The sequence below is a fragment of the Miscanthus floridulus genome, chromosome 9 (genome assembly GCF_019320115.1).
Source record: "Miscanthus floridulus cultivar M001 chromosome 9, ASM1932011v1, whole genome shotgun sequence".
Taxonomy (NCBI): domain Eukaryota; kingdom Viridiplantae; phylum Streptophyta; class Magnoliopsida; order Poales; family Poaceae; genus Miscanthus; species Miscanthus floridulus.
In genome coordinates, this window is record NC_089588.1 from 128,569,727 (window position 1) to 128,595,049 (window position 25,323).

The 25,323-nt window shown below is 50.4% G+C and overlaps 1 protein-coding gene across 1 annotated transcript; it reads left to right on the plus strand.

Moving 5' to 3' along the window:
* The first annotated feature begins 17,819 nt into the window (after positions 1-17,819).
* Positions 17,820-19,109, plus strand: LOC136482942 (dof zinc finger protein DOF2.4-like). Its single transcript, XM_066480086.1, has 2 exons — positions 17,820-17,908; positions 18,059-19,109. Exons 1-2 carry the CDS (start codon positions 17,855-17,857, stop codon positions 18,974-18,976), a joined length of 972 nt encoding a protein of 323 aa, XP_066336183.1. The 5' UTR covers positions 17,820-17,854; the 3' UTR covers positions 18,977-19,109.
* Positions 19,110-25,323: the final 6,214 nt, after the last annotated feature.

Below are 25,323 nucleotides of genomic sequence, written 5' to 3' on the forward strand. Positions count from 1 at the left end.
CGTGGTCTCGGCCTGCCGGCGGACCGGTTCATGCAGGTGCTCCTGCAATACTATGGCGTGGAGCTCCACAACTTCAACCCCAACTCCATCGCGCAAGCGGCCATCTTTGTTGCCGTCTGCGAGGGGTACTTGGGCATTGCTCCCCACTGGGAGCTGTGGCTCCACCACTTTTGGGCGGGGCTCACCACCAAGCCGACGGGCACAACAGGCACACGGAAGGCGATGAGGGCCAGCGGCTATACTCTCCAAGTGTGCCAAGACCGGTAGCTCCTCTACATCCTAGCCCAGCTCGCGTCGTCCAACCGTCACTGGTACAACAACTGGTTCTACCTCCGCAATGACGACGGCGGGCTTCCCCCCTATACCGGGCGGGTCGTGGAGAGCCAGCTAGAGAAGTGGAGGTACGGCATCCCGGTGGTAGATCAGCCCAAGCTACGGCCGCTCCTAGAGGTGCTGGAGAGGCTGCACAGCTGTGGCCTTGCGGTGGCAGTTGTCCTGGCGGCCTTCCACCACTAGAGGTTGCTGCCGCTGATGGCTCGGCGGCTGCACCTGTTCGAGATGACACCAGACGAGCCGATCAAAGGCATCCGGATGTCCACCATCGCCCTCCCCGACGAGGAGATTCTACGTCGGGTGAGAGAGACAGTGGAGGGGTGGCTGAGGAGCTGTGGACTGTCCCCGTTCCTAATGCGCCCGTCGCGGGGGTACCTCTCTCTGGTAAGTCACGCGCCGCTGTGGCCCCCGAGGCCTCCTTGCTCCTTGCTCCTTGCATTTTCCTTTTCCCTTATTAGCGTTCGCTGTTCCTGCAGGGGATGAGGGATGTGCGAGCCTCCCCACTGCCCATTCCCGAGGACGCAGAGCGACGGGTGGTGAACAGGGCGCATGCCAAGGCGCAGAAGAAGCGGAAGGACGCCAAGGAGGCAAGGCGCAAGAGGAAGAACGTTGAGCGCGAAGAGCTAGAGAAACGTCGCCGACAGCAGAGGCACGATGGTTTCCCAGTGGAGCCGTCTCTGTCACCATCGTTGTCGGATTCCTCAAGCGATGACGACGAGAGCAAGGCGGGGCGGGGCACCTTGGACCATCTCCCTGACGTCAGGGGGATGGTGCCCGGGGCATCGGCGAGCAGCCCGATGTTCCCAGGAGGAGGAGGAGAGGACGCCTCGAGGCCGGCGATCGCCCGCCCCAGGGCCGAGGCCGACACGCCCGAGGCACAGGCGCTAGGGAAGCACGCCATCAGCCCAGTGGGCTCAACGGTGGGGGTGGAGCAGGCGACGACAGAGGTGACTCAACCGCCTCCGCAGAGGGTCAAGGGGGCATCGGAGTCCGGCGAGGGCCGGCCGGCACCGGTGGATACGGAGGCCGTGCCACCGCCGCCGCCACCGTCGTTGTAGAGGACGAGGGACGCAGTGCAGAAGTGGTTGTGTCCCCATTCGAGGTAAGTGTTTTGTCAGTGGAGTTGCAGCATTTCCCGCTCATTCTTTGGCCGTATGCTAACCCTGTGAGCGCTTTGTCTTCGACCAGAAGTGTTAGGTGGAATCACCTACCTTGGTGCCACGTAAGGCACTCAAGGTGAGCACCAACTCCCTCGCCCAATGGGTGGTGGAGGTTGGCGTGGGCGCGGCGTCAGCCAGGACCGACCTGAAGGAGCCGGTCACCCAAGGAGAGGCTGCTGAGGCAGCCACGAAGCAAGCGGGGGAGGAGGTGCCTATGCCCCATGAGGCCGAGGCCCGTGCATCAAATGAAGCCGAGGCACCCCTAGTCGCTAAGGCCACTAAGGGCGAGGCCGAGGCCCCTAGGACCACCAAGGCCGAAGCGATAGAGGCCGGGGCTCCTAGGACCACCGAGGTCGAGGTGGCAGAGGCTGGCGTGGACGCGGCAAAGCCGGCGGCCCAAGATATGGAGACGGAGGCGGGGTAAGCTGTAGTACCGCCCTTGGTCTAAGACCCGCCATCGTTGCAGGGAAGCGCATGGGAGGTGGAGGTCCATTCAATCTCCTCCGACGATACTTCCTGGGGAAAGGAGGTGGCGGACACTGAGGCGGCCAGTACCATGGAGCAGCCAGCTCCGACCTCGGGTGAGGGGAGCTCGGCTCTTGTTCGGGTTCAACCCGAGCCCCGCGGGTGGGATAGCCCGTGTGTCTTGTGGCGGAACCGGGACGACCCTGAGGGGGAGCCTCTGTTCGCCCTCGAGGATGTGGCTGAGGGGGGGCGCTGGGGCTCCTTCGAGCAATTCCGCCAGCTGGCAGAGCGATCGCTGCGGACATCGCTGTTCGTCGTGGCTAACAATCTGTCCGGCGTCGCCTAGGTGCGCGCTTTCTTTTTTCGTGCTATGTCGTCTTTTCCCGAGTTTTCTCGCAGTGCTTAATGTTTGTTCTGCCTATCCAGGAGCTCGAGGCCTGGTCCCTTGGGAAGTCGTTGTTCCTCCAGCGGGAGAGGGGCATCTAGGACCAGCTCCAGCAGCAGAAGGACCTGCTCGCCAATGCCAATGAGCTTCTGTCGGCGCGGAGCGTGGAGGTGGAGGACCTCCGCCTTCGCTGTGCTGACATGAAGGCCGAGGCGGCCACAGCTCGGGAGCAGGCCACCCCTTTGGCGGCGCGGATCAAGGAGCTGGAGGAGGAGTTGACCCAGGTGGCCGGCAAGCGGGACACCTTTAGGTCCTAGGCCGAACAAGCAGAGGTCTCTGCCAAGGCCGTCGCTGGGCAGCTGGGGGCGGAGCTGGGCGCGCACCTGCTGACGAAAGGTGCCTTGGCGGAGGCCCTCAAGGTGGCCGAGGCCTCTTGGGTCGAGGTCCAAAGGTGGAAAGAGAAAGCTGAGGGTGAGTCCCATAGGTCTTCGCCCTTGTTCGGCTTATTTCCTTTTGTGCTTAACCCCATCCCATTTGTCTTGGCACTGGGTTGGAGAAGGAGGTCTCCCGGGTAGCTGAGGCCTCCGTTGAAGTGCAGGCGGTGCTCGAGGCCGAGATCTAGGAGCACAACGCGCTGCAGAGCACCGCCCGTACCGCCTATGAGGCCTTGGAGGTTGGGGGGGTCGAGCCAAGTAGATCCCTCGGGAGCCGTTTGATCGCGTTGAGCGGCTGAGTCCGCGAGCGGCTCTGGGGGGCGCTGCACACGGGCATCAAGCGTGCCCTGGCCGTCGTCTCCTCGCACTATGCCAGCGTTGACCTCAAGGCCATCAGCGACGGTTACATCTTGGCTGAGGATGACAAGGAGGCCAAGGAGGAGGTCATGAAGCTGACGGAGGCAGCTGAGGCCCCTGGCACGGCGCTGGCCAAGCTATTCGAAGATGAGGTGGTTCCTCCTGCGCCGACCGCCGACGCTGGCGACCCTGAGTTCTGACCTAGGCCAAAGGGGGCCATGTAAATGGATTAGGATTATTATTGTACCGTAACGCTTGTGGCCGTCGAGGCCTTTTTTAAAGTACTTATGCGTCTACGCTTTTTAATCGTTTTTTATTGTATTTCCGAGCCTTTGCCCTCTATCTTGTCTCTGAACATATCAGTTGCAAGAAACTTCCTTGGAGCCTAAGCTGCCCCTCGGGCAAAAGGTGGTGAGGGAGTTGCCGTAGCCCGGAGGCGTAGGCCATCTCGTGGCTCGGCCGGCCTTTTGGCCCTGAGACAGACTTTCGGTCCTTAGGTTTTTTACAATCGATTTGTCCGAGCACGCTAGATAGTTTGGCGTAGAATTTTTTTTCGAAAGACGACTAAAAAATGGTGCCTGGGACTTAGGGGTGGGGTCCCCCCTTCTAGCCCCTGAGGGAGGCTCGGTTCTGCAGAGGCAGAGCTGAGTCTTGTTCAAGCCCCACGGTGGGCACCTCTGTAGAGGCAGAGCCGAGTCTCCCTTGTAGCGTTATCGTAACACTGATCCCCCATCGATAGGTTCAGGGGGTTTCTTGAAAAGTTAGAATAACTAAAGAACGCTTCTTTATTGTATTTCGAGAAACAATGTATACAATGCTTGGAAATTTAAGGGTAGAAGCGACGTAGCTGTTCTATGTTCCAAGTGTTGGTGAGGATTTCGCCCTTCTCATTGGCTAGCTTGTAGGTCTCGGGCTTTAGTACTTGGGCAACGATGTACGGCCCTTCCCATGGTGGGGTCAGCTTGTGGCGGCCCTTGTTGCTCTGCCTCAGTCTCAGCACCAGGTCGCCCACTTTCAGGTCTCAACCTCAAATGCGCCAGGCTTGATAGCGTCATAGGGCTTGCTAGTACTTGGCCGAGTGTAGCAGCGCAATGTCTTGGGCTTCCTCCAGTTGGTCGAGGGCGTCCTCGCGGGCAGTGCAGTTGCTTTGCTCGTTGTAGGCCTATAGCCTCGGGGAACCATACTCCAAGTCAGTGGGGAGGATGACCTCGGCTCCATAGACTAGGAAGAATGGTGTGAACCCCGTGGCTCGGCTCAGAGTGTTCCTCAGGCTCCATATGACCGACGGGAGTTCAACAAGCCATTTCTTACCAAATTTCTTCAACTAGTCGTATATTCTTGGCTTGAGGCCTTGTAGGATCATGCCGTTGGCACGTTCTACTTGGCCGTTTCTCCTAGGGTGTCCTATGGCCGACCAGGCCACACGGATGTGGTGGTCATCGTAGAACGTCAGGAACTTGTGGCCGATGAATTGTGTCCCATTGTCAGTGATGATGGTGTTTGGAACCCCGAACCTATGGATGATATCAGTGAAGAACAGCACCGCTTGCTCGGATTTGATTCGATTGATCGGACAAGCCTCGATCCACTTGGAGAACTTATCGATCGCTACCAGCAAATGAGTATAGCCCCCGAGGGCCTTCTGCAGAGGCCCAACCATGTCGAGCCCCCACATGGCGAATGGCCATGTAATGGGGATGGTTTGGAGGGCTTGGGCTAGGAGGTGCGTCTGCCGCGCATAGTACTGATATCCCTCGCAGGAGCATACCAGCTTGGTGGCGTCAACAACTGCCGTCGGCCAATAGAACCCTTGGCGGAAAGCGTTTCCGACAAGCGTCCGAGGCGCTGCATGGTGCCCGCAGGCTCCCGTGTGTAAGTCCCAAAGTAGGGCTTGGCCTGCCTCGATGGTGATGCATCGTTGGAGGACGCCAGATGGGCTTCGCCTGTACAACTCGCCGTCGCTGAGGACATAAGTTTTGGCTCATCGCACAAGCCGTCGGGCTTTGGTCCTATCTACTGGAAGCTCTCCTCGAACGAGATAATCAAGGAACAGGACTCGCCAGTCTGTGCCTTGGTTGGCCTCGGGAGGCTCTGCGTTGATTTCCATGATCTCAGGCTCGGCCGAAGGGGTCCTGGTGATAGAGGGGGCCTCGGGCCCTGCGGTGGGCTCGACCGGTGGGCCCTCTTCCGCCACCGAGGCGTAGTCGATGGAAGGCTTGTGGAGGTCTCTGGCGAAGATGTTTGGGGGGACCGGGGCCCGTGCCGATGCCATCTTTGCCAGTTCGTCCATGGCCTCATTGAATTTTCACGCAATGTGATTGAGTTCGAGACCGTCGAACTTGTCTTCTAGGTGACGCACCAACTTGTAGTACGCCTCCATTTTGGGGTCATGGCAGTTCGACTCCTTCGTCACTTGATCGACAACGAGCTGTGAATCACCTCGTATGTTGAGACGTCGTACTCCAAGTTCGATGGCGATCTGCAAGCCGTTAACGAGGGCTTCATACTCGGCTGCGTTGTTGGAGGCGGCGAAGTGGAGCTGAATCATATAGCGCATGTGTACTCTGAGGGGTGAGATGAAGAGCAGACCCACGCCTGCCCCGGTCTTCATCAGAGACCCATCAAAGTACATGGTCCAGCATTCCGCTTGGATTTGAGCAGGTGGCAGTTGGGTGTCGGTCCACTCAGCCACAAAATCAACCAAGACCTGGGATTTAATTGCTTTCTGAGGCGCAAAAGATAGGGCTTCCCCCATGAGTTCCATGGCCCACTTGGCTATTCTACCCGAGGCCTCCCGATTCTGGATTATCTCTCCCAGGGGGAAAGACGACACCACGATCATAGGGTGGGACTCGAAGTAGTGACGCAGCTTGCGTCGAGCCAAGACTATGGCGTAGATCAACTTTTGGACATGGGGGTAGCGTGTCTTAGTCTCGGAGAGCACCTCGCTGATGAAGTAAACAGGTCATTGGACGGGTAAGGCATGCCCCTCTTCCTGTCTCTCGACCACTACGGCTGTGCTGACCACTTGGGTCATTGCGGCGATGTAGAGCAAGAGGGCCTTGCCCTTGGTCGGTGGCACCAGGATGGGAGGATTGGAGAGTAGTGCCTTGAGCTTGTTGAGGGCTTCTTTGGCCTCGGGAGTCTAGGAAAAGCAGTCGGATTTTCTCAAGAGGCGGTACAGAGGCAAGCCTTTTTCTCCAAGGCGTGAGATAAAGCGGCTTAGGGCCTCAAGGCATCCCATAACCCTCTGCACTCCCTTGAGGTCTTGAATTGGTCCCATGTTGGTCACGGCCGAGACCTTCTCTGGGTTGGCCTTGATGCCACGTTCCGAGACTATGAATCCCAAGAGCATACCTCGAGGGACCCCGAAGACACACTTCTTGGGGTTGAGCTTGATGCCCTTCTTTCTGAGGCATCTGAAGGCGATCTCCAGGTCATCGATGAGATCACTGGCCTTTCTGGACTTGACCACGATGTCGTCCACGTAGGCCTCGATAGTTTGCCCAATGTGCTCGCAAAAGACCTAGGTCATGCACCGCTGGTATGTGGCCCCTACGTTTCTGAGGCCGAATGGCATAGTCACATAGTAGTACATGCCGAATGGGGTGATGAAAGAAGTCGTGAGCTGGTCAGATTCTTTCATCTTGATTTGATGGTAACTGGAATACGCATCAAGGAAAGATAGGGTTTCGCATCTCGTAGTGGAGTCAATGATTTGGTCAATTCAAGGTAATGGGAAAGGGACTTTTGGACATGCTTTATTCAAACCGGTGTAGTCTACACACATTCTCCACTTCCCATTTTTCTTCTTAACTAATATAGGATTAGCTAACCACTCTGGATGGGACACTTCCTTGATGAATCCGGCTGCCAAAAGCTTCTGCACCTCCTCGCCGATGGCCCTACGCTTTTCCTCGTCGAATCGGTGCAGGCACTGCTTCATCGGTTTGGAGCCAGCCCGGATGTCCAAGGCGTGCTCGGCGACCTCCCTCGGTATGCCCGGCATGTCCGAGGGACTCCACATGAATACATCGGCATTCGCGTAGAGAAAGTCAACAAGCACGGCTTCCTATTTGATGTTAAGGGTGGCGTTGCGCCCGGTCGTCGGAGCAGGTGGGGTCAACCAGGATGAGCTTGATGGCCTCCGTGGGCTCAAAAGTCCCGGCACGACGCTTGGAGTCAGGCGCCTCGCTACCAAGTCGGTCGAGGTTGAGAATGAGGGTCTCGGCCTCCACAAGAGCCTCGGCGTACTCGATGCATTCGACGTCATAGTCGTATGCATGCTCGTATGTGGACTCGACAGTGATGACGCCACTGGGGCCCGGCATCTTGAGCTTGAGGTAGGTGTAGTTGGGGATTGCCATGAACTTGGCATATCACGAGCGCCCTAGGATGGCGTGATAGGTCCCCTTGAACCCAACCACCTCGAAGGTGAGGACCTCCTTGCGGTAGTTGGAGGGAGTGCCGAAGCAGACGGGCAAGTCGATGCGCCTGAGGGGTCGCGTGCATTTCCCCAGCACGATGCCGTGGAAGGGTGCGGCATTGCCTTAGAGCTATGACTGGTCGAGCCCTAGGAGTTCTAGGGTGTTGGTGTAGAGGATGTTGAGGCCGCTGCCTCCGTCCATCAACACCTTCAAGAGCCGGGTGTTGCCGATGATCAGGTCGATGACGAGTGGGTACTGCTTGGGGTTTGGGACATAATCGGGGTGGTCATCCCGATCAAAGGTGATCGCCTCTCGAGACCAGTCGAGGTACCGAGGAGTGGCTACCTTAACCGAGAAGACCTCCTGGCGCTCCTTCTATCGCTGACGTGTCGTGAGGCACGCCAAAGGCCCGCCAAAGATCATAAAGGCGTTGTATACCTCGGGGAACCTATCGTCCTTATCGTTGTCCCTATCGCCGGCGTCCCTCTTCTTGGCCTCGTTGTTGGGGAGCCCGAGCCTAGCATAGTAACACCAGAGCATGGTGCACTCTTCGAGGGTGTGCTTCACCGGGCCCTGGTGGTAAGGGCAGGGCTTCTTAAGCATGTCATTGAAGAGCCCGAGGCCTCTGGCGGGGCCTTGGGGATTCTTGCATTCTGCGGCTACGACTAGACCGGCCTCGAGGACCTCCTGCTTCCCCTGGCGACCCTTTTTCTTTTTCTTGGGGAGATGGGGGACCGAGGCCCCGGGGGCCTTGTCCCTCTGCTTCCCCTTGGTGTCGTTGTCGGGGAAGATGGCCCCGACAGCCTCTTTGCCCGAGGCGAAGTTGGTGGCGATGTCGAGGAGTGCGGCAGCCGTGGTCGGTACGTTCCGGCCTAACTCCCAGACCAGGTCTCGGCAGGAGGTGCCGGAGAGGAATGCCTGGACAATTTCTGAGTCGCCAACACAGGGCAACTCGATGCATTGCTTGGAGAAGCGTTGGATGAAGTCTCGGAGAGACTCGTCCAGCATCTGGCAACAACTCTTGAGGTCCCAGGAGTTCCCAGGGCACACGTATGTGCCCTGGAAATTCCTGACAAAAACCTTTACCAAGTCGCGCAAGTCGTGGATCTATGAGGGAGGGAGATGTTCAAGCCAGGCTCGCGCCGAGTCTGACAGGAACAAGGGGAGGTTGCGGATGATGAGCAGGTCATCGTACGCGCCGCCTAGCTGACAAGCCAGGCGGTAATCGGCGAGCCATAGTTCAGGGTTGGTCTCGCCGCTGTCCTTTGTGAGGTTGGCCGGTTGCCGAAACCGGGCCGGGAAGTGAGCGCCGCGGATGGCCTTGCTAAAGACTCAAGGGCCAGGTGGCCTAGGAGAAGGACTGCGGTCCTCTCCACTGTTGTAGCGACCACCTCAGTGCGGGTGGTAGCCTCGGGCAGGCCCCTCATTGTCATGGCGCCGTCGCCTGCTGACCACATCATGGTCGCCTTGTGCCTCGCGTCGGTCGCCGAGGCGATCATGCACCGAGGGGGCCCTGTTGGCCGTTGGTGCCCGAGCGGGCTCGGGACGAACCAAGGCCTCTCTATCCTACCGAGGCGATGCCGCGGGTAGTTCCGAGGCGCGCCCGCGCCATCGAGAGGCGGAGCTTTCGGCCTGCTGTACCGCGGTGGTTTCGAGGTCTCAGAGCTCGCCATGGACCCATCGCCCCTCCATGGTAGAGGGCTCGGGCATAGCCCAGAGTAGCTCGCCGCTGCCGCGATGTTCTGGCTATCACGATTGAAGATAGGGGGTTGCCCGCCCCCTTCGTTGTTGTTGATGCGGTGGTTGACATCGTGAGCCCTCCGCCGGGCTGCTCCGCCATCACCATGACCCCGTTGCTCCTTCTCGAGAGTGTCTCAGAGCTGCTACAGAAGGAGTCGGTCTTGTTCGACCTTGGCCTAAAGCTCACGGAGCTGCTCCAAGTCAAGACGTCGAAGTTCCTCATGGGCAGGGTTCTGGTCTCATGCCACCGGGGGCTCGACGCACGGAGGTGTGGCATCGCCTGCCCCCTCGCAGGGCAGGGAGCGATTGCCTGCCCCTTTGTCCTCATCGCCCGCTCTCGGCATCCCGAGCTGGACGTAGAAGCACTCACGAGTGGGATCATAAGTGCCTTCATCATCGGAGTCAGAGTAGCCGAAGCAGTAGTCGCTCATGGCCATGAAGCGGCGCATGGCTTCAGGGTCGCGAAGCCCGGACAAGTCCGCTACGGCCCACGCCTCGTCCTCCTCTGAGGAGTCAGCGTGGGTGTGGGTCGAGGTCGTGGCAAAGAGGTCGAGGGCGAAGCGTTGGTGGTGTCCTAGGGGCTCTGCATAGGCGGAAGTGTAGGTAGCGGCGGCATTGCTCAACCCAAAGGGGTACGGAGATGGTGCCGTCACCGGGAGCTGCTTCGCCGGAGTCGATTCCTTAGGAGGTAGCGGGGCAGAGCTTGATGACGGGGCGTCTCTGCATGCCACCGGCATCTTTCCCTTGCCCAGGCTTAAGCTGGACAGGTCCCTAACCAGGGACCCTGTACCAACAGCCGGGCATGGGGTACTAGCGGAGCGCAGTGCATCGCCCTGAGCTTGCGTGGTGTCGAGGTGGTCCCACCCACGTCGTGCCTGGCGAGCGTGACGAGAGCGGCGCCCGGGCGCCGCCTGCGTCTGGGCTGCTGGGGCGTGATGTTGTTGTCGGTCGGTGGGGCTCTAGGTCTGAGGAGTACCATATCGTACTCACATCCTAGAGACATGAACTCTAGGCTCCCGAACCAGATCACCGTGCCGAGACGCAGTGGTCGCATGGGGTCTGCCATCCGGAACTTGTTGGGGTGACGAAGCTGACACGCAGTAGTTCCCCTACCTGGCACGCCAACTGTCGGTGTTTTGGACCGGCGGATCCTCAACCAACTAGTGAAAGTGTACTACGTGCCCCTAATCCTAGATGGTGATGCAAAGAGACACAAGGTTTATACTGGTTCGGGCAATAAGTGCCCTACGTCTAGTCTGAGAGAGCGATCTTGTATTCCTTGCACCGAGGTGCTTGTAGTAGGGGTTTACAAGTTGGGCGAGAGAGGGAGCTTATCCCAGGTCTCTGCGTGGAACGACGTGGGTTGCTTGAGACATTGATCTCAGGCAGCGGGGGAGCGTGTGTGTCTGAGTCTACGTGAGTCTGTCTGTGTGTGAGCGTTCACCCCCCTTAGAAACGGCCCCGGACACTCCCTTTTATAGTTGAAGGGGGGACAGGGGTGATTCATGCGTTCGCTACGTGGCGTTTTGTGAGCGGAGGCGGTATGTCTGAGCCCTGTGCTTGTCACTGTGGTGGCATGGTCGACGGAGCGGTCTTGTCCTCGGTGCACTGGAGCGACATGCCGGTCGCACTCGATCCTGTGCGACGTCGGGGCTCCTATGATGGCTTGATGCAGGGCATGGCGCAGACCATAGACGACATGTCGGTCGCTGTATGTCGACAGCGTAGAGAGCCGAGGCCCCATTGGTGCAGAGGCTGAGCCATTGTGGGGGGCTCGGCGGGCACGAGTCCCGAGTCTACAGGGGTGCGGAGGCGGGTAGCCGAGGCTCGGAGGGAGCAATTGATCTTTTATGCTGATTCCGAGGCTACAGGGACCCGGACATGACTCTCCACGCCATACTGTCCTCAAAGCAGGTGGGGTTAGGCAGCACAGTGCCGCATGGGTGTCAGTCGTGGCCACAGTGCCGAGCACAGCGGTCGGTAACCCCTGCCCCGTCTTGTCCCGGACGGCATGACGTTGATGCGACTCCCACCTCGTCGGTCACTCCGCTGTGTCGAGCCATCGTTCGGCTGACGTCGTGGGAGTGGTTGGTTGCGTTAGTTGGACGTGACGTCCCGGTCGAGGCGGCGGTGACGGGATAGCTGCCGAGCCGGCCTCGAGCGAGGCGGAGAATTGGTACCTCGTCCGAGGCCTTACGTGCGGGGTCTCGAGCGAGGCGGAGAATCGGTACCTCGTCCGAGGCCTTACATGCGGGAATCGAGCGAGGCGGAGAATCGGCACCTCGTCCGAGGCCTTACGGGTGGGACCTCGAGCGAGGGGGCCTCGGGCGACGCGGAGAGTTGGTACCTCGTTCGAGGCCTTGTGGCGCGGGCCTCGGGCGAATCGGAGAATCGGCCGAGGCCTCGTGGTTGTCTCTTGGCTTGGATATTTACAAGGTCTAAGCAATTTTTTCGGTTCTTACTTAGGGTACCTCTTTTTATGGTATCCGACAATAAGTTATGGTAACTCTAATTCCTGTGCTGTTATTGTATTCCCTACTTGTTTGATGCCAGTTCTTGCATAAAGAAGTTTTCTACCTCTAGAACCTTTTAATAAATATGAAGGGGAGGGGCAAGACCTTTTCAATAGTGGGAACGAGAAAAGGTGTTCTAAGTATGTTGTCTAATGCAACCCGCGTATCACGAGCAATGAGGAGAGCATAATTTTTATCTTAAACAAGTAAATACACATGAAGAAATATGTATTTCTTAAAAAACAAGAATGAAACAAGCACTAAAGTAAATTTTGTCTCCGTATCTTCATTTGCCCAAAACATGTCAACGCAATAAGCAGCTTATAAAGGCAAAATCATTTATTATTTAAAATGTACCATCACGAACCATCATTTTCTCAACATAACAGGCAGTAGCCGTTAGTTTCTATAGCCATCGGATTTGCACTCTCCAAATTATCTGTGCTTCGAAATAGGGGTGAAGATGGGTCGGATACATATAGATATCATTGATCTCCGATCATTCCATATTGTTTTATTAAAGTTCAGAGTCCGACATGGGTAGTGTCAAATATAGGAACGAATGAGGATAATCTCGATCATGAATGCAGTTCAATATATATCAAATACGTGATGAGCCAAACACTGATAACGTCGGCCATCAATATTTTTTTCAGATATTGAGTAAAAGCATCAGAGACATGGTGATTAGCCAATTAGTTTGAATATTTTATTTGGGCATTTGCATATTTTTTTTATTTTGAATTTGTTAGAATAACTCAGCCAAGTTAAAAAATAACTTTGATTTTTATTTATTTGAATTTATTAGAATATTTAAGTGATGTTAGAATATAAATTTTCTAGTTTTTGGGTTGTTTTCAAATATATTAGATTGTTTTAGCGAAACTAAAGCAAGCGGGCCGGTGTGCGAGGGTGACATATGGATTCAATCGGAGGGACATGTTGCAGTTCACCAACCTCCCTGCTTCTAGATTATCTCAGTACACGCTCGATCTCTCGCGCGCTCTCTCTCTCTCTCTTCCTGTTTTCCTATCTAATATTAAAAAGCGAAACGTTTCTTCCAACTTGCTTTTTTATTTTCAAAATATCCCCATGTTGGTCTGAGCGTGACCATCATTTTCTATCCCTTTGTCTCCCTTTTCACATGGTTTCCACATAATATATAGGGCCTACTCACTACTGCTACTTCTGCAGCTGTTGCTGTTGGTTTTCTTTACCATATGAACAGTACCTACAGGGGTGCTTGTTGCAGCAGCACCGCATTGCTGCTGTGGGTTTTTCTTTGTTTTCTTTCGGATTAACGGAGGCAGGCACTTCCCCGTCTCCGTAAAACATGATTAACAGTGACCTATATGTTGAGATGGACAACGCCCCCACCTCTGTAAATACAGAATGCCCTTCTCTAAAAACTGTTTTTCTTGTGGTGTCGGATGTAGGTAATTAATTTCATCTGGACTCTTTGCATCTCACTTATTAGCCATCACATCGTACGGATGCAAGCAACTATATCCACCAGCTAGCTCATCTTCTTCGCTTACATTTGGTGTGAGAGAAAAATACTGTTCGGCTGGGGCTGAAACGATCGTATACGATCGTTGATTATTACTGCTGGCTGGTTTGGTGTGAGAGAAAAATATTGTTCTGGCTAGAAATTTACGATCGTTTATGACCAAGCGAACAGGCGGCCGGTTTTCTTCTTTTCTTCTCTAAAAACTGTTTTTTGCAGCCTATAACAAAATCCCGGCCGGCCTTGGGCCTTGGCCATGCACCACCGCTTAGCTGCAGATGGGTGGCACTAGATGCTTAGTGCTGCGACCATAGGCCACGATGTATGTGACTGCGCGATGACAAACCAATTTGGTCACGGACTGATATCAACCCATTGTTAACTCATCATAGGCCGAGTCAGCTGAACTTACCCTAAGGAAGTTGCATGGATAACTATTTTCTTAATTAAAAACCCTAACATTTCGCCTCTTATCCACAGTTGACGAGCCCCTCGCCTGGACAGTTTGAGGTCGAGGCAGGTTAGAATAGCGCATGTTTAGGCACAGTACAATGCCTGATTCTAAAAATTGGAACACGTGACGCGATTGCCGAATAAATCTCCGGGCCGCAATCATCTAGGTGACCACGCCGCAAATTGTACGTTTCATTGCAATGAATGGGCATATTTGCTAGTCCAGCATAAAGTACAATAATGCATTGTGTGATGAAATATAAAATGACATATAGGTGACAGTAGCTACCTATTATGCTATACCAGCTCGCTGTACTGACCCATCACGGTTTCGTCCTGTCCTATATGAAAATCTCGTCACAAGCTACAACTGACAAACCGATTGATCTTGAATTCTCACCATCTTTCGATTACCACCCTGTTCGCTTGATCGTATCAGCCATGCTTATCAGCTATGATACAGTGTTTTTCTCTCACAATAAAACAGCATCAGCCGGCTTATAACATCACATCATTTTTTGGCAAAGCGGCATCCTGCCCTATTCCACCTTTCTTTTTGAATTTACCACAACACGCAAAGAGAACTTAGTATGAATACTAATTGGAGGCCCTAAAATCTTAGTATTACCAATTAGAGGCCACTCCATGTTAATCCTTATGAGATGAGCTAAAAGAATAAATCTTAGAATATCTCATAAGAATGAGAAAGATCTGGTTATCAATTCAGTAGACTGAAATAACCATTGATAGTAATAAACATTGGATCCATTTTTCTTTTAAAAAATTACTCACCTATGCTGTTATGAAAAACAGCATAAAATAAGCCCTAAATCTACATCTAAATTACCCATCTATCCATTTTATGAAACAAAATCTAAAATAACCCATAAATTTACATCTAAATTACCCATGTATCCATTAACATAATCTAAATTAACCTCTCTAAATTTGCATCTAAATTACTATTTCTACCAATGTTAAAAATAAACTAAACTATCCTTCAAATCTACACGTAAATTATCGACGTCCGCTAATATGAAAAATATTTAAATAACCATAAGTTACTCCCATATAAGTTTATAAATTAACTACTTACTATGAATATATAGAAAAATTAACTTAGAGTAAACATACATATTGTGCATACATTTTAATGGAAATATTGTGACATATAAATTGATGGTATAATTCTGAGCACTATACTTTTTTATTAAAATAATACTACATATATAATTCCGTGATAAAGAAATTCAATATCTTAAGCATGGAGGAGGTTAGTATGGACAAAACGTAGCTGTGAGATCTCACTGGTCATTGAGATTTCATTGGAGTAAATGATGATTGTTAGACTTAAATATTAATATCCTTTTGAGCAATGTTAGAACAATTAATTGGCCCCTCATAGATCACACCTCAAGCTTTACCACCAATCTTAAGCGTCGTGGTGTAGACTTAAATGACAGTTTATGGCATCGTAGTAATAAAGTGTGCAGTCTACGGTCTAAAATCCTTATTTTTAATAAAATATAAAATAATAGTTTTGAGTAAAAGGTAGTTTTAATTTAACTTAAGGATAAACCATTTGTAACGACTAATAAGATCAAATTTTGAAAATCAAAATATATATTTATGACATCATGACACATGAGCTACAACAAGTGCCACCATAACTTAACTAAATGTTTCAATTATATGCATATTGAGGATAGATGGAGGTGCTATGCAGAGAGACAAAAACTATGGATATTGATGGATAAAACATAGAGAGTAATTTGTAAGTTTATCACAACCGGATAGATATTACAAAGCATCTATATGTACTGTGTTAGAAAATAATCAAAAAAGAGGGCACAATGATAACTATTTTTTTTAGTTATAGGTACTAAACACAAACTTCTAATGCTTTTGTTTTCTAAGAACATGATGATAAACTAGTGATGCCAAATTCCAAGTCCGGATACTGTGTGGTAGTTTACGTATCATGTCTTTTTATTTTTCCTACGCATATACGTGGCAAGCATATTTCATTGTTTTTTTCCGACAACAAGAAAGGTTTTATTGAAAATGTAAAGTTAGTGCGCCTCAGCATCATCACAATTATTGAAAGTTCAATTTAGTAAAAAATTTAAAAATCCTAGTAAAAGTACAGATTTGAGTAACAAGGTACGGAAGCCATAGGAAACATAAAATAATTTTTCACTCCATGGGATGAGTTCTAGAATTAAGATAAATTTTGCTTTTGACACATTTGGAGGTAGAACCCACCCTGGTGCATTTGATATCTTGGCTGGCTAGCTAGGTGCATGCATATACATGTTACATTCATAAATGAGGTCCATCGAAAACAGTTAGCTGCTGTTGCCTTGATTAGACCCAGGAGCCTTAGATGCACATGGGCATGGCCTCAGGATGGCAAAGCAGCTGGAGTGAAAATTGAGATGTGTCTTTTTTTTTCTTGAAGAGGCAGTGCAGCTGGAGTATAAGGGCCTTTTGAACCATACGAATGCGAAAATTGAGGTATATACAGACAAATATAAGAATTCTGTATGAGTACAGTTGCAAAAAAAAAATAGAAATGTAAAATATAAGAATATTTAAGAAATGATCGTTTGGATAAGAAAAACGTAGAAATCCTAGAGAATTTTTAAGCCACGATTAAGTTGTCCATTTTCACTGCTTGGTCAAACATGGCTAAAATCTTCTATAACCAACCGATGATAAAGTTGTCCCTTTTCACTACTTGGTCAAACATGGCTAAAATCTCTTCTATAATCATCTGACAATTTGGCCCCACATGCATGCAAGAACCACCATTAACTAGCAACAGCATTGAATTTTACCAAGATGTTTAAGAGGAATCCAAAGTTTCCTGTAGTTTTCCTCTAAAATGACAGGCACAGGAAAATTTCCTATGTAACTTCGATGCCCCTACCTATGAACAGTAGAAAGTCCTATAGGGCTTTCAATCCTACATTTTTCTCCATTTTTCCTATGAACCAAAGGAGGCTTAACTATATAAGTGTATAATGAGGATCAGCTTGATGACCTTCCATCTTTTAGTAGCATTTGGTATGAGTGCAAATATGTTCATGTGACAGGATACCTGTTTGAATATAGTAGTGTTGTGAACGTGATTAGAATTATTGATTTAAACATGGATGTCACGCTACATACTCCGTAGATGAACCAAAGGAGGAGTGATCTTGCGTTCCAACTACCACACGGTTCGTGCTCTCTTCAACTCAAATTTGTATATCTATTTCCTTTTTAATCAAAAACCATGTCGTTTTTGGTAAAAAAAAAAACATGTGTTGTAGACCGAATCAATGTTCTAAATGGAAGTAGGAGTATATAGTATAGTATTGTATTTCTATAGCTGACACAAGTGAGGCATCAATTAGATACAACCACTGCAATTTGCAGTATCATAATTTAACTTTCTATGATATATCTATCTAAGACAACTAATTGTCATAAATACTGTGAGATATTATGTCCTATGATACAACCTATTGTAATATCACTTCGTGCCCAAGCGACATCTAGTGCAAGATAACTATATATGTTCTATGATGTCATTGTATCTTACTAGGCCAGCAAAACTTCAACGTGTCGTGGATGAGTTAATAAGCATGATACCACCCATTAAAAATAGATTAAAGCCATGTGTGCTTAAGGGATGTGGATTGTATCTTTCACAATTACAAGCAGAAACAAATAAGCAGTTTCTCACCTCAAATTTTGGCAATATTCAATTGTTAGATTATTAAATCTAAGAATACTGCTCCCCAAGCTTATGTATTGTTATAATCTATAGACCGCTTTCGCAATCTACAACCCGAAACAAATAGGTCTGTGAGTTGGTGTGACTTGAGTAAGATATAGATCGTTGGATTCGACTAAGACATAGATCATAGCTAGAGAGTACGTATAGACAAGATGCAAGTCTCTTTCACTCTAGTGCGATTCCATTTCTGTTCCCTTCGGGAAGTTGCTATATATAAATCAATCACTCCGTGGAGTCAAGTGACCCAAACACACACAACAAGTGGCTAGTTAGAGTTACTTAAGTTCACAAATATGATCTTCCCCCCAGTCTTCCTAGTTTCCACAAGCTGGAATAGCAACCAGAAGGTAATTTATGTATGGCACCACTATTATGTAGATACATATAGTTCCCGTTGCTGATATATATCGTAGACGAACTAAATCATTTATATCTTGGAATATACGATATAAATCGTTCTCTTGATTCATGTTTCATTATCTTAAATTTTTTTGCAGCTGCAGCAGGCAACTACTACTAGTAACATTAATATTCCTTCTGCATCAGCTGTTGTTGCTGGTGAAGGCAATCTTCTCCAGTATAGACAAGACATGGCCGCAGAAGCGCTTTCCGAAGGAGGTGGAAGCCGCGATGGTAGCGCCCCAGCAGCGCAAGCCAACGCCCAACCGAGGTCCATGTCTGAGCGCTCCAAGCTGCTGAGGATCCCAAAGCCAGAGCCAGGGCTCAGGTGCCCGCGCTGTGACTCCACCAGCACCAAGTTTTGCTACTTCAACAACTACTCCTTCGCGCAACCACGCCACTTCTGCCGTAACTGCAATCGCTACTGGACGCACGGCGGCGCCCTCCGCGACATCCCCGTCGGCGCACCGTACAGACGCCGCCGAGCCAAGGGCAGCAAGCCCAGTGCTGCAGCCACTGCTGCATCGGCATCATCAACAGCACTGGTGATGACTTCGTCATGCACCACAAATGTCGTCCCGCTCGCGCCCACTCCACAACAAGCTACGGCGAGCAGCAGCGTGTCGCCGCTCCTGCCACAGTTGTATGGGCTCGCCAGCATGGACACCCCGAATGTTGGCTCGAAATTTTCATGGCCCGGGGCTGCTAATCTGTTGGTGGACTCGTCCGGTGGGAGGGCTGTATCGGAGTCGAAGATGGAGCAGCTGTGGGGAACGCTATCGCAGTCTTCGCAGATGCACATGCTCCCAGTATTCTCGCACGCTATTGATCAGCAGCAGGGGCCGCCAGTTGCTGTGCCGGTGACAATGGCGATGCCGCCAAGCATGTTCCACCAAGGGTTATGGAGTGGAGGCGACGGAGGCATCTACAGTGGAGTCGAAAGTCAGTTCCATATGATCACGAATCGAGATGAGGAGTGCCCAATTTGGGCCATGCAGGCAGATGTGAATGGTTAACCTCTACTCTGTTGCAAAGAACTTGAATCCAAAAAAACCATCGCAAAGCGCCTTTAAATTTCAAGATGTTACTCCCTCCGTCCCAAAACAAACGCACATTACGCTTCTCGTGGAGTCAAAATCTGAGTTTGACTAGTTATATAGAAAATGGTATCAATATTTGTATCTCTAAATAAGTTAATTAGGGCATGTACAATGCATCTGTATACCCCATCTGTGTCTTGCTACTTTTACAAAAATAACCCTTCTCCACTGTATTGAATGAGGAGAGAAGCTCTCCTTTTCGCCTCGCGAGGCGACGATGAGCGCACGTGCTCCGAGACTTCCTCGCGGTTGGAGGCGCGTTGTATAGGCCCGACTATTCTAGTCGACGAGCACGCCAATTCAGTGTAGGTGCGCGCGTGGAGGAAGCTGAGGGCGCACGCAAAATGGATTTTTCACGCCAAATCCACCACTGCTAGCATATAATCCTAACTTCTCCCCGGCTGTCTTCCCTACCCACGAGATGGAGGACATCGGCGCATCTGCAGATTTGGGGAGGAATAGCCCGAGCATGGCGGCGGCGGGGCGGAAGGGCAAGGTCAAGGCAGCTGCAGCGGCATCGGCTTCCTTCAATCACCGTGGATCCAGCTCAGCAGCGGCCCTCTTCCCCGTTGGCCGCGGATCTAGATCGTCAGCAGCTGTTTTCCCCATTGGCCGCGGATCCAGCTCGTCGTCGGCTGTCTTCCCCTTTCGGCGCTTCAACGGCGCAGCGGCGACATCAGATTCTTTGATGGCTGCATCTAGCGCGGCTGTGCGTTGGGACCCAGCGTCATCGGCTTATTCCATGGCTCCAATCCTCCCATCATCGCCTTCATTTGGGCATCGAGCAAGTTGTAAAATGTAATCTGCTGCTCCCCTTCATTCCCGCGCACGCATAGCAGGGTGGTGGCGTTTGGTTAGCCCTGCTTTCCAATCATTGCTCCAGTAGCAACATGGCAATAGGCCATGTCATGTAATGGCAGGTACATGTAGTTGGTGTACCTTTGTAGTTGGAGTAAGTAGGAGTTGGTGTACTCGCCATACCCCATTGTACCCGGAGGGTACAACTAGAGTTGTATATATACTCATGACATAGCAATAGAAATCTTCAGTTCAGCAAGCCACACTTGAAGCAGAGTTCAGCCAACGCTGGTGCTTGTGTTGTGTGTGTGCTCTGAGCTCACCCCCTTCTTCAACCTCTTGCCGACAAGTTTGAGTGTGTATTGGTGAGCTGATTGCTCACCTGTGCAGGGAATCCTCGGGCCAACAAGTGGTATCAGAGCCATGGTGGGTGATTGCTGGCGACGATGGAGGGCGATGACAGTCAGGGCGGTGGCGAGAAGTCGCCACTGCAGTCCCGGTTGCTGGGGCGCCACGAGATGGTCATCTAGAGGACCATGCGGGATGTTCGTGGAGCCAACTGGCCGGTTCTTGCTCGCACCAACTATGGCGAGTGGTCGTTGACCATGAAGGTCAAGCTCAGAGCCCGACGACTCTAGAAGGCGGTTGACTAGGGCACCTAGGATGAAGAGAAGGATTGCTCGGCGCTGGAGGCAATCCTGGCCGCCGTGCCTCCAGAGTATCAGGAGCCGTTGGGGTCAAAGGACTCCGCTAAGGAAACTTGGGATGCCCTCAAGGTCATGTGTGTCGGGTCAGATCACGCAAAGAAGGCAAAGGCGCAGCAGCTACGGCAGAAGTACGATGACCTGGCGTTCCGCGATGGGGATGCGGTGGAGGACTTTGCCCTCTGGCTGCAGTCCATTATCAGCTAGTTGGCTGCACACGGCGTCGTCATCGACGACGAAGAGGCAGTCTCCAAGTACTTGCGCGTCATGCCGCCCAAATACACTCAGATCGCTCTCTCCATCGAGACGATGTTGGACATGTCAACCCTCACGATTGAGGATTTGACAGGGCGTCTACGGACGGTGGGCGACCGCACACACTAGTAGAGAACAGACCTTTGATCGAAGGGCCAAACCAGGCTCTAGTCCCGGGAATTATTGCGCCCAGGACTAGAGAGACCTTTAGTCCCAGTTGGTGGCTCCAACCGGGACTAAAGGTCCCTGCCCAACGGCTCCTGCGCCAGGCCGTTGTGGCAGGGGACCTTTAGTCTTGGTTGGAGCCACCTACCGGGACTGGAAAGTGACCTTTAGTCCTGGTTGGATCCACCAACCGGGACTAAAGGTCCCCCTATAAATCCTACTGGCCGTCTTCTTCCTCCCCGAGCCCGCCCGAGAGCTTTAGTTCAAATTTAAGCAGTGTTCTTGCTCTTTCTCCATCCATTCTTCGATTCCTCCATCGATTTCTTCGATTCCTCCGTCGATTCTTCGGTTCTAAAGGTTACCAACTTCATACTCTCATGTTTCACCATTGTCTTATCTCATTTTGTTCACTATATATATATGGTTCTTTATTGTGGTTTTTTCATTTGTAAGCAATTTGAGCTCAAAATCACTTCAAGCTTGCATATTTACATGAAGGAAGGTTCAAGTAGCTATTAAAAACTAGTATTCACCGTTCATTTGTAGCATGCATAGCACACTTCATTGTTTAGAGATATAGAGAATTTTAGAGTTTTTTAATTTTATTTGTTTATAAAATGAGAAATTTATAGTGTATTAAAAAATGAGTATAGAGAGTAGATGGCAACCGCTTCTGGGTCCTCGGCCTCTCATGGGTTTCCAAAGCGACTTAGGCCGGGCCTCCCACTCATTGCATGCGGCAAGTGTTGTGATGAGATGAAGATTGTGACGGAGTACCGAGTGAAGAAGGAGGGTCCCAACAAGGGTCGCATTTTCTACAAGTGTCTGGATCGCAATGTGAGTTATTTTATCGTATTTAATGACTATGGTTAGTTTATACCTATTTTCATGATGGTTGTGATTAAAGTTCTAATTTTCTATTTTAATTTCAGTGGGATGGCACTGGATGTTCAGGCTTCTACTGGGAGGAAGAGTATGTTGAACTCGTGCAAAAATATCTTGCACAACAGGCAGATATGGCGGCTAATGAGGCAGTGATCCAGCCGAAGAAGCCCAAAGATGTTGAACAAACGGGGGATCTGTCTGTTTTAGTTAGGATTGGTCGCGAAATCCTTGTGTTGCTGAAGTGCATTTTAGCTTTAGTGTTTTTAGTGGTAGTTGAGATTATCTACATTGTAGCGAGGCTTTCTTAAATTTATAGCTTTTGTGGTGGTATGCATGTTGTATAATTAACTAATTATGTTCTAGGTTTTAATACGGTATTTATGGCATGTAATGCAGATGAGTCGGCATTGGATGTACAATGCTGATCGTCGCTCCCAAGAGTTCATGGACGGCGTGCATTCTTTGTTACGTGCGGCCGAGGCAAACAAACGCGATGGTTTCATGTGCTGCCCATGTGCCGTATGTAAGAATACGATGGAATATGCTAACTCAAAGACTCTTCATTCACACTTGTTCAAGTTGGGTTTCATGCCAAACTATATTTGTTGGACGAAGCACAGAGAAACCGGAGTTGTAATGGAAGAAGGTGAAGAGAAACAATGGGGCGATGATGACATTTTTGCTGAATATGGTGCCTTCAATGATACTGCAATGGGGGAAGCTGAAGAAGAGGTAGGGGCAAAGGAGAAGCCCATTGAAGAGGAGGTGGGGGCAGAGGAGAAGCCCGCTGAAGAAGAGGTAGGGGCAGAGGAGGAGCCCGCTGACGATCTTGGTCAGGCCATTCGTGACGCACAAAGAGAATGCGAAAGTGAAAAGGAGAAGATCAAGTTCGACCGCATACTAGAGGATCATAAGAAATTGCTATACCCAACTTGTGATGCGGGGCAGAAAAAGTTAGGTACCACATTGGAATTGCTACAATGGAAGGCAAAGAATGGTGTATCTGACAAGGGATTCGCGGAGTTACTAAAAATCCAAAAGAAGATGCTTCCGAAGGATAACGAATTGCCCAGCACTACGTACGAAGCAAAACAGGTAGTCTGCCCTTTAGGATTAGAAATCCAGAAGATACATGCATGTCCAAATAATTGCATCCTCTACCGTGGCACGGAGTACGAGAAGTTGGATGCATGCCCTGTATGTCACGTGTCACGGTATAAGATCAGGCGAGATGACCCTGGTGATGTTGAGGGCGAACGTCCCAAGAAGAAAATCCCTGCCAAGGTTATGTGGTATGCTCCTATAATACCACGCTTGAAACGTCTTTTTAGAAACAGAGACCATGCAAAGTTTTTGCGATGGCACAAAGAAGACCGTAAGGTAGATAATATGTTGAGACACCCTGCTGATGGGTCCCAGTGGAGAGCAATCGATAGAGAATTCCCCGAGTTTGCAAGTGACGTAAGAAACTTAAGGTTTGCTTTAAGTACGGATGGTATGAATCCTTTCGGGGAGCAGAGCAGTAGTCACAGCACTTGGCCTGTTACTCTATGTATCTACAATCTTCATCCCTGGTTATGCATGAAGTGTAAGTTTATTATGATGTCGGTGCTCATCCAAGGCCCAAAGCAACCTGGCAACGACATTGATGTGTACCTGAGGCCACTAGTTGAAGAACTTCTACTTTTGTGGAACAAGCCAGGTGTACGCGTGTGGGATGAGCACAAGCAGAAGCACTTTGACCTGCGAGCATTGTTGTTCGTAACAATCAATGATTGGCCAGCTCTAAGTAATCTTTCAGGACAATCAAACAAGGGATATAATACATGCACACACTGTTTCGGTGACATGAAAGGTATATTCTTGAAAAAGTGTCGCAAGGTCGTGTACCTTGGGCATCGACGATTTCTTCCTGCAAATCACCCCGTAAGAAAGAAAGGCAAGCATTTTAAAGGTAAGGCAGACCACCAGACCAAGCCTCGCAACCGAACTGGTGAGGACGTCCTCGATATGATCAATGATGTGAAAGTAATATTTGGAAAGGGACCTGGCAGCCAACCTATTTCGAAGGACGCCAATGGTCACGCACCCATGTGGAAGAAGAAGTCCATATTTTGGGAGCTACCCTATTGGCAAGTCCTAGAGGTCCGCAGCGCGATCAACGTGATGCACCTGACGAAGAATCTTTGTGTGAACCTACTAGGCTTCATGGGCATGTATGGGAAGTCTAAGGACACAATTGAAGCACGACAGGACCTGCGGTGTTTGAAAGAATGAGACAACCTGCATCCAGAGAAGACAGATGATGGACGCCAGTACTTAAGTCCTGCCAGCTGCACTCTTAGCAAAGAAGAGAAGGATAGCTTGTTTGAATGCCTAGATAGCATTAAGGTACCGTTTGGATTCTCCTCGAATATAAAGGGTATAATAAATGTGCCAGAGAAGAAATTTGGACTCTTAAAGTCCCATGACTACCACGTGCTCATGACTCAATTGCTTCCAGTTGCATTAAGAGGAATTCTACCGCCAAATGTACGTCTAGCCACCGTGAAGCTATGTGCATTCCTCAATGCAATTTCTTAGAAGGCAATCGATCCAATGGATCTAGCGAAACTATAGAATAATGTGGTTCAATGTCTTGTCAGCTTTGAGTTGGTGTTCCCTCCTTCCTTCTTTGATATCATGACACACCTCCTAGTTCATCTGGTCAAGGAGATTACTATTCTCGGTCCTGTGTTCCTACACAACATGTTCGCCTTTGAGAGGTTTATGGGAATCCTAAAGAAATATGTTCACAACTGTGCTCGGCCAGAAGGAAGCATCGCCAAGGGCTACGAAACAGAGGAGGTCATTGAGTTCTGTGTTGACTTCATTCCCGATATTAACCCGATTGGTGTTCCTGAATCGCGATATGAGGGGATACTAAGTGGAAAGGGGACACTAGGGAAGAAAACATATATTGGTAAGGGTGATGATTATTTCAATAAAGCACACTACACAGTTCTACAGAACTCCTCCTTGGTAGATCCGTATATCGAGACACACAAGAACCTCCTCCAATCTGAGTTCTCAGGGAAGTCTGAAGCATGGATTACGTGTCAGCACATGGAAACTTTCAGCGACTAGTTGCGAAAAGAATGTCAGGGTGATGAGAGTATTGATGAGGAGCTATATTTGTTGGCTAGGCAGCCATCGTGGCATATCCTCACATACAAAGGGTACGAGATAAATGGGAATACATTTTACATAGTAGCACAAGATAAAAGGAGCACCAACCAGAACAATGGTGTCCGCATAGATGCCACCGACCCTAGTGGGAATAGGCAAACATACTATGAGGAGCCCATTGAGGAGATATGGGAACTAGACTATGCATCTCATTTTAAGGTACCTTTGTTCAAGTGACAGTGGGTAAAGACGACTGGAGGCGGCATAGCAGTCGACAACCAGTATGGA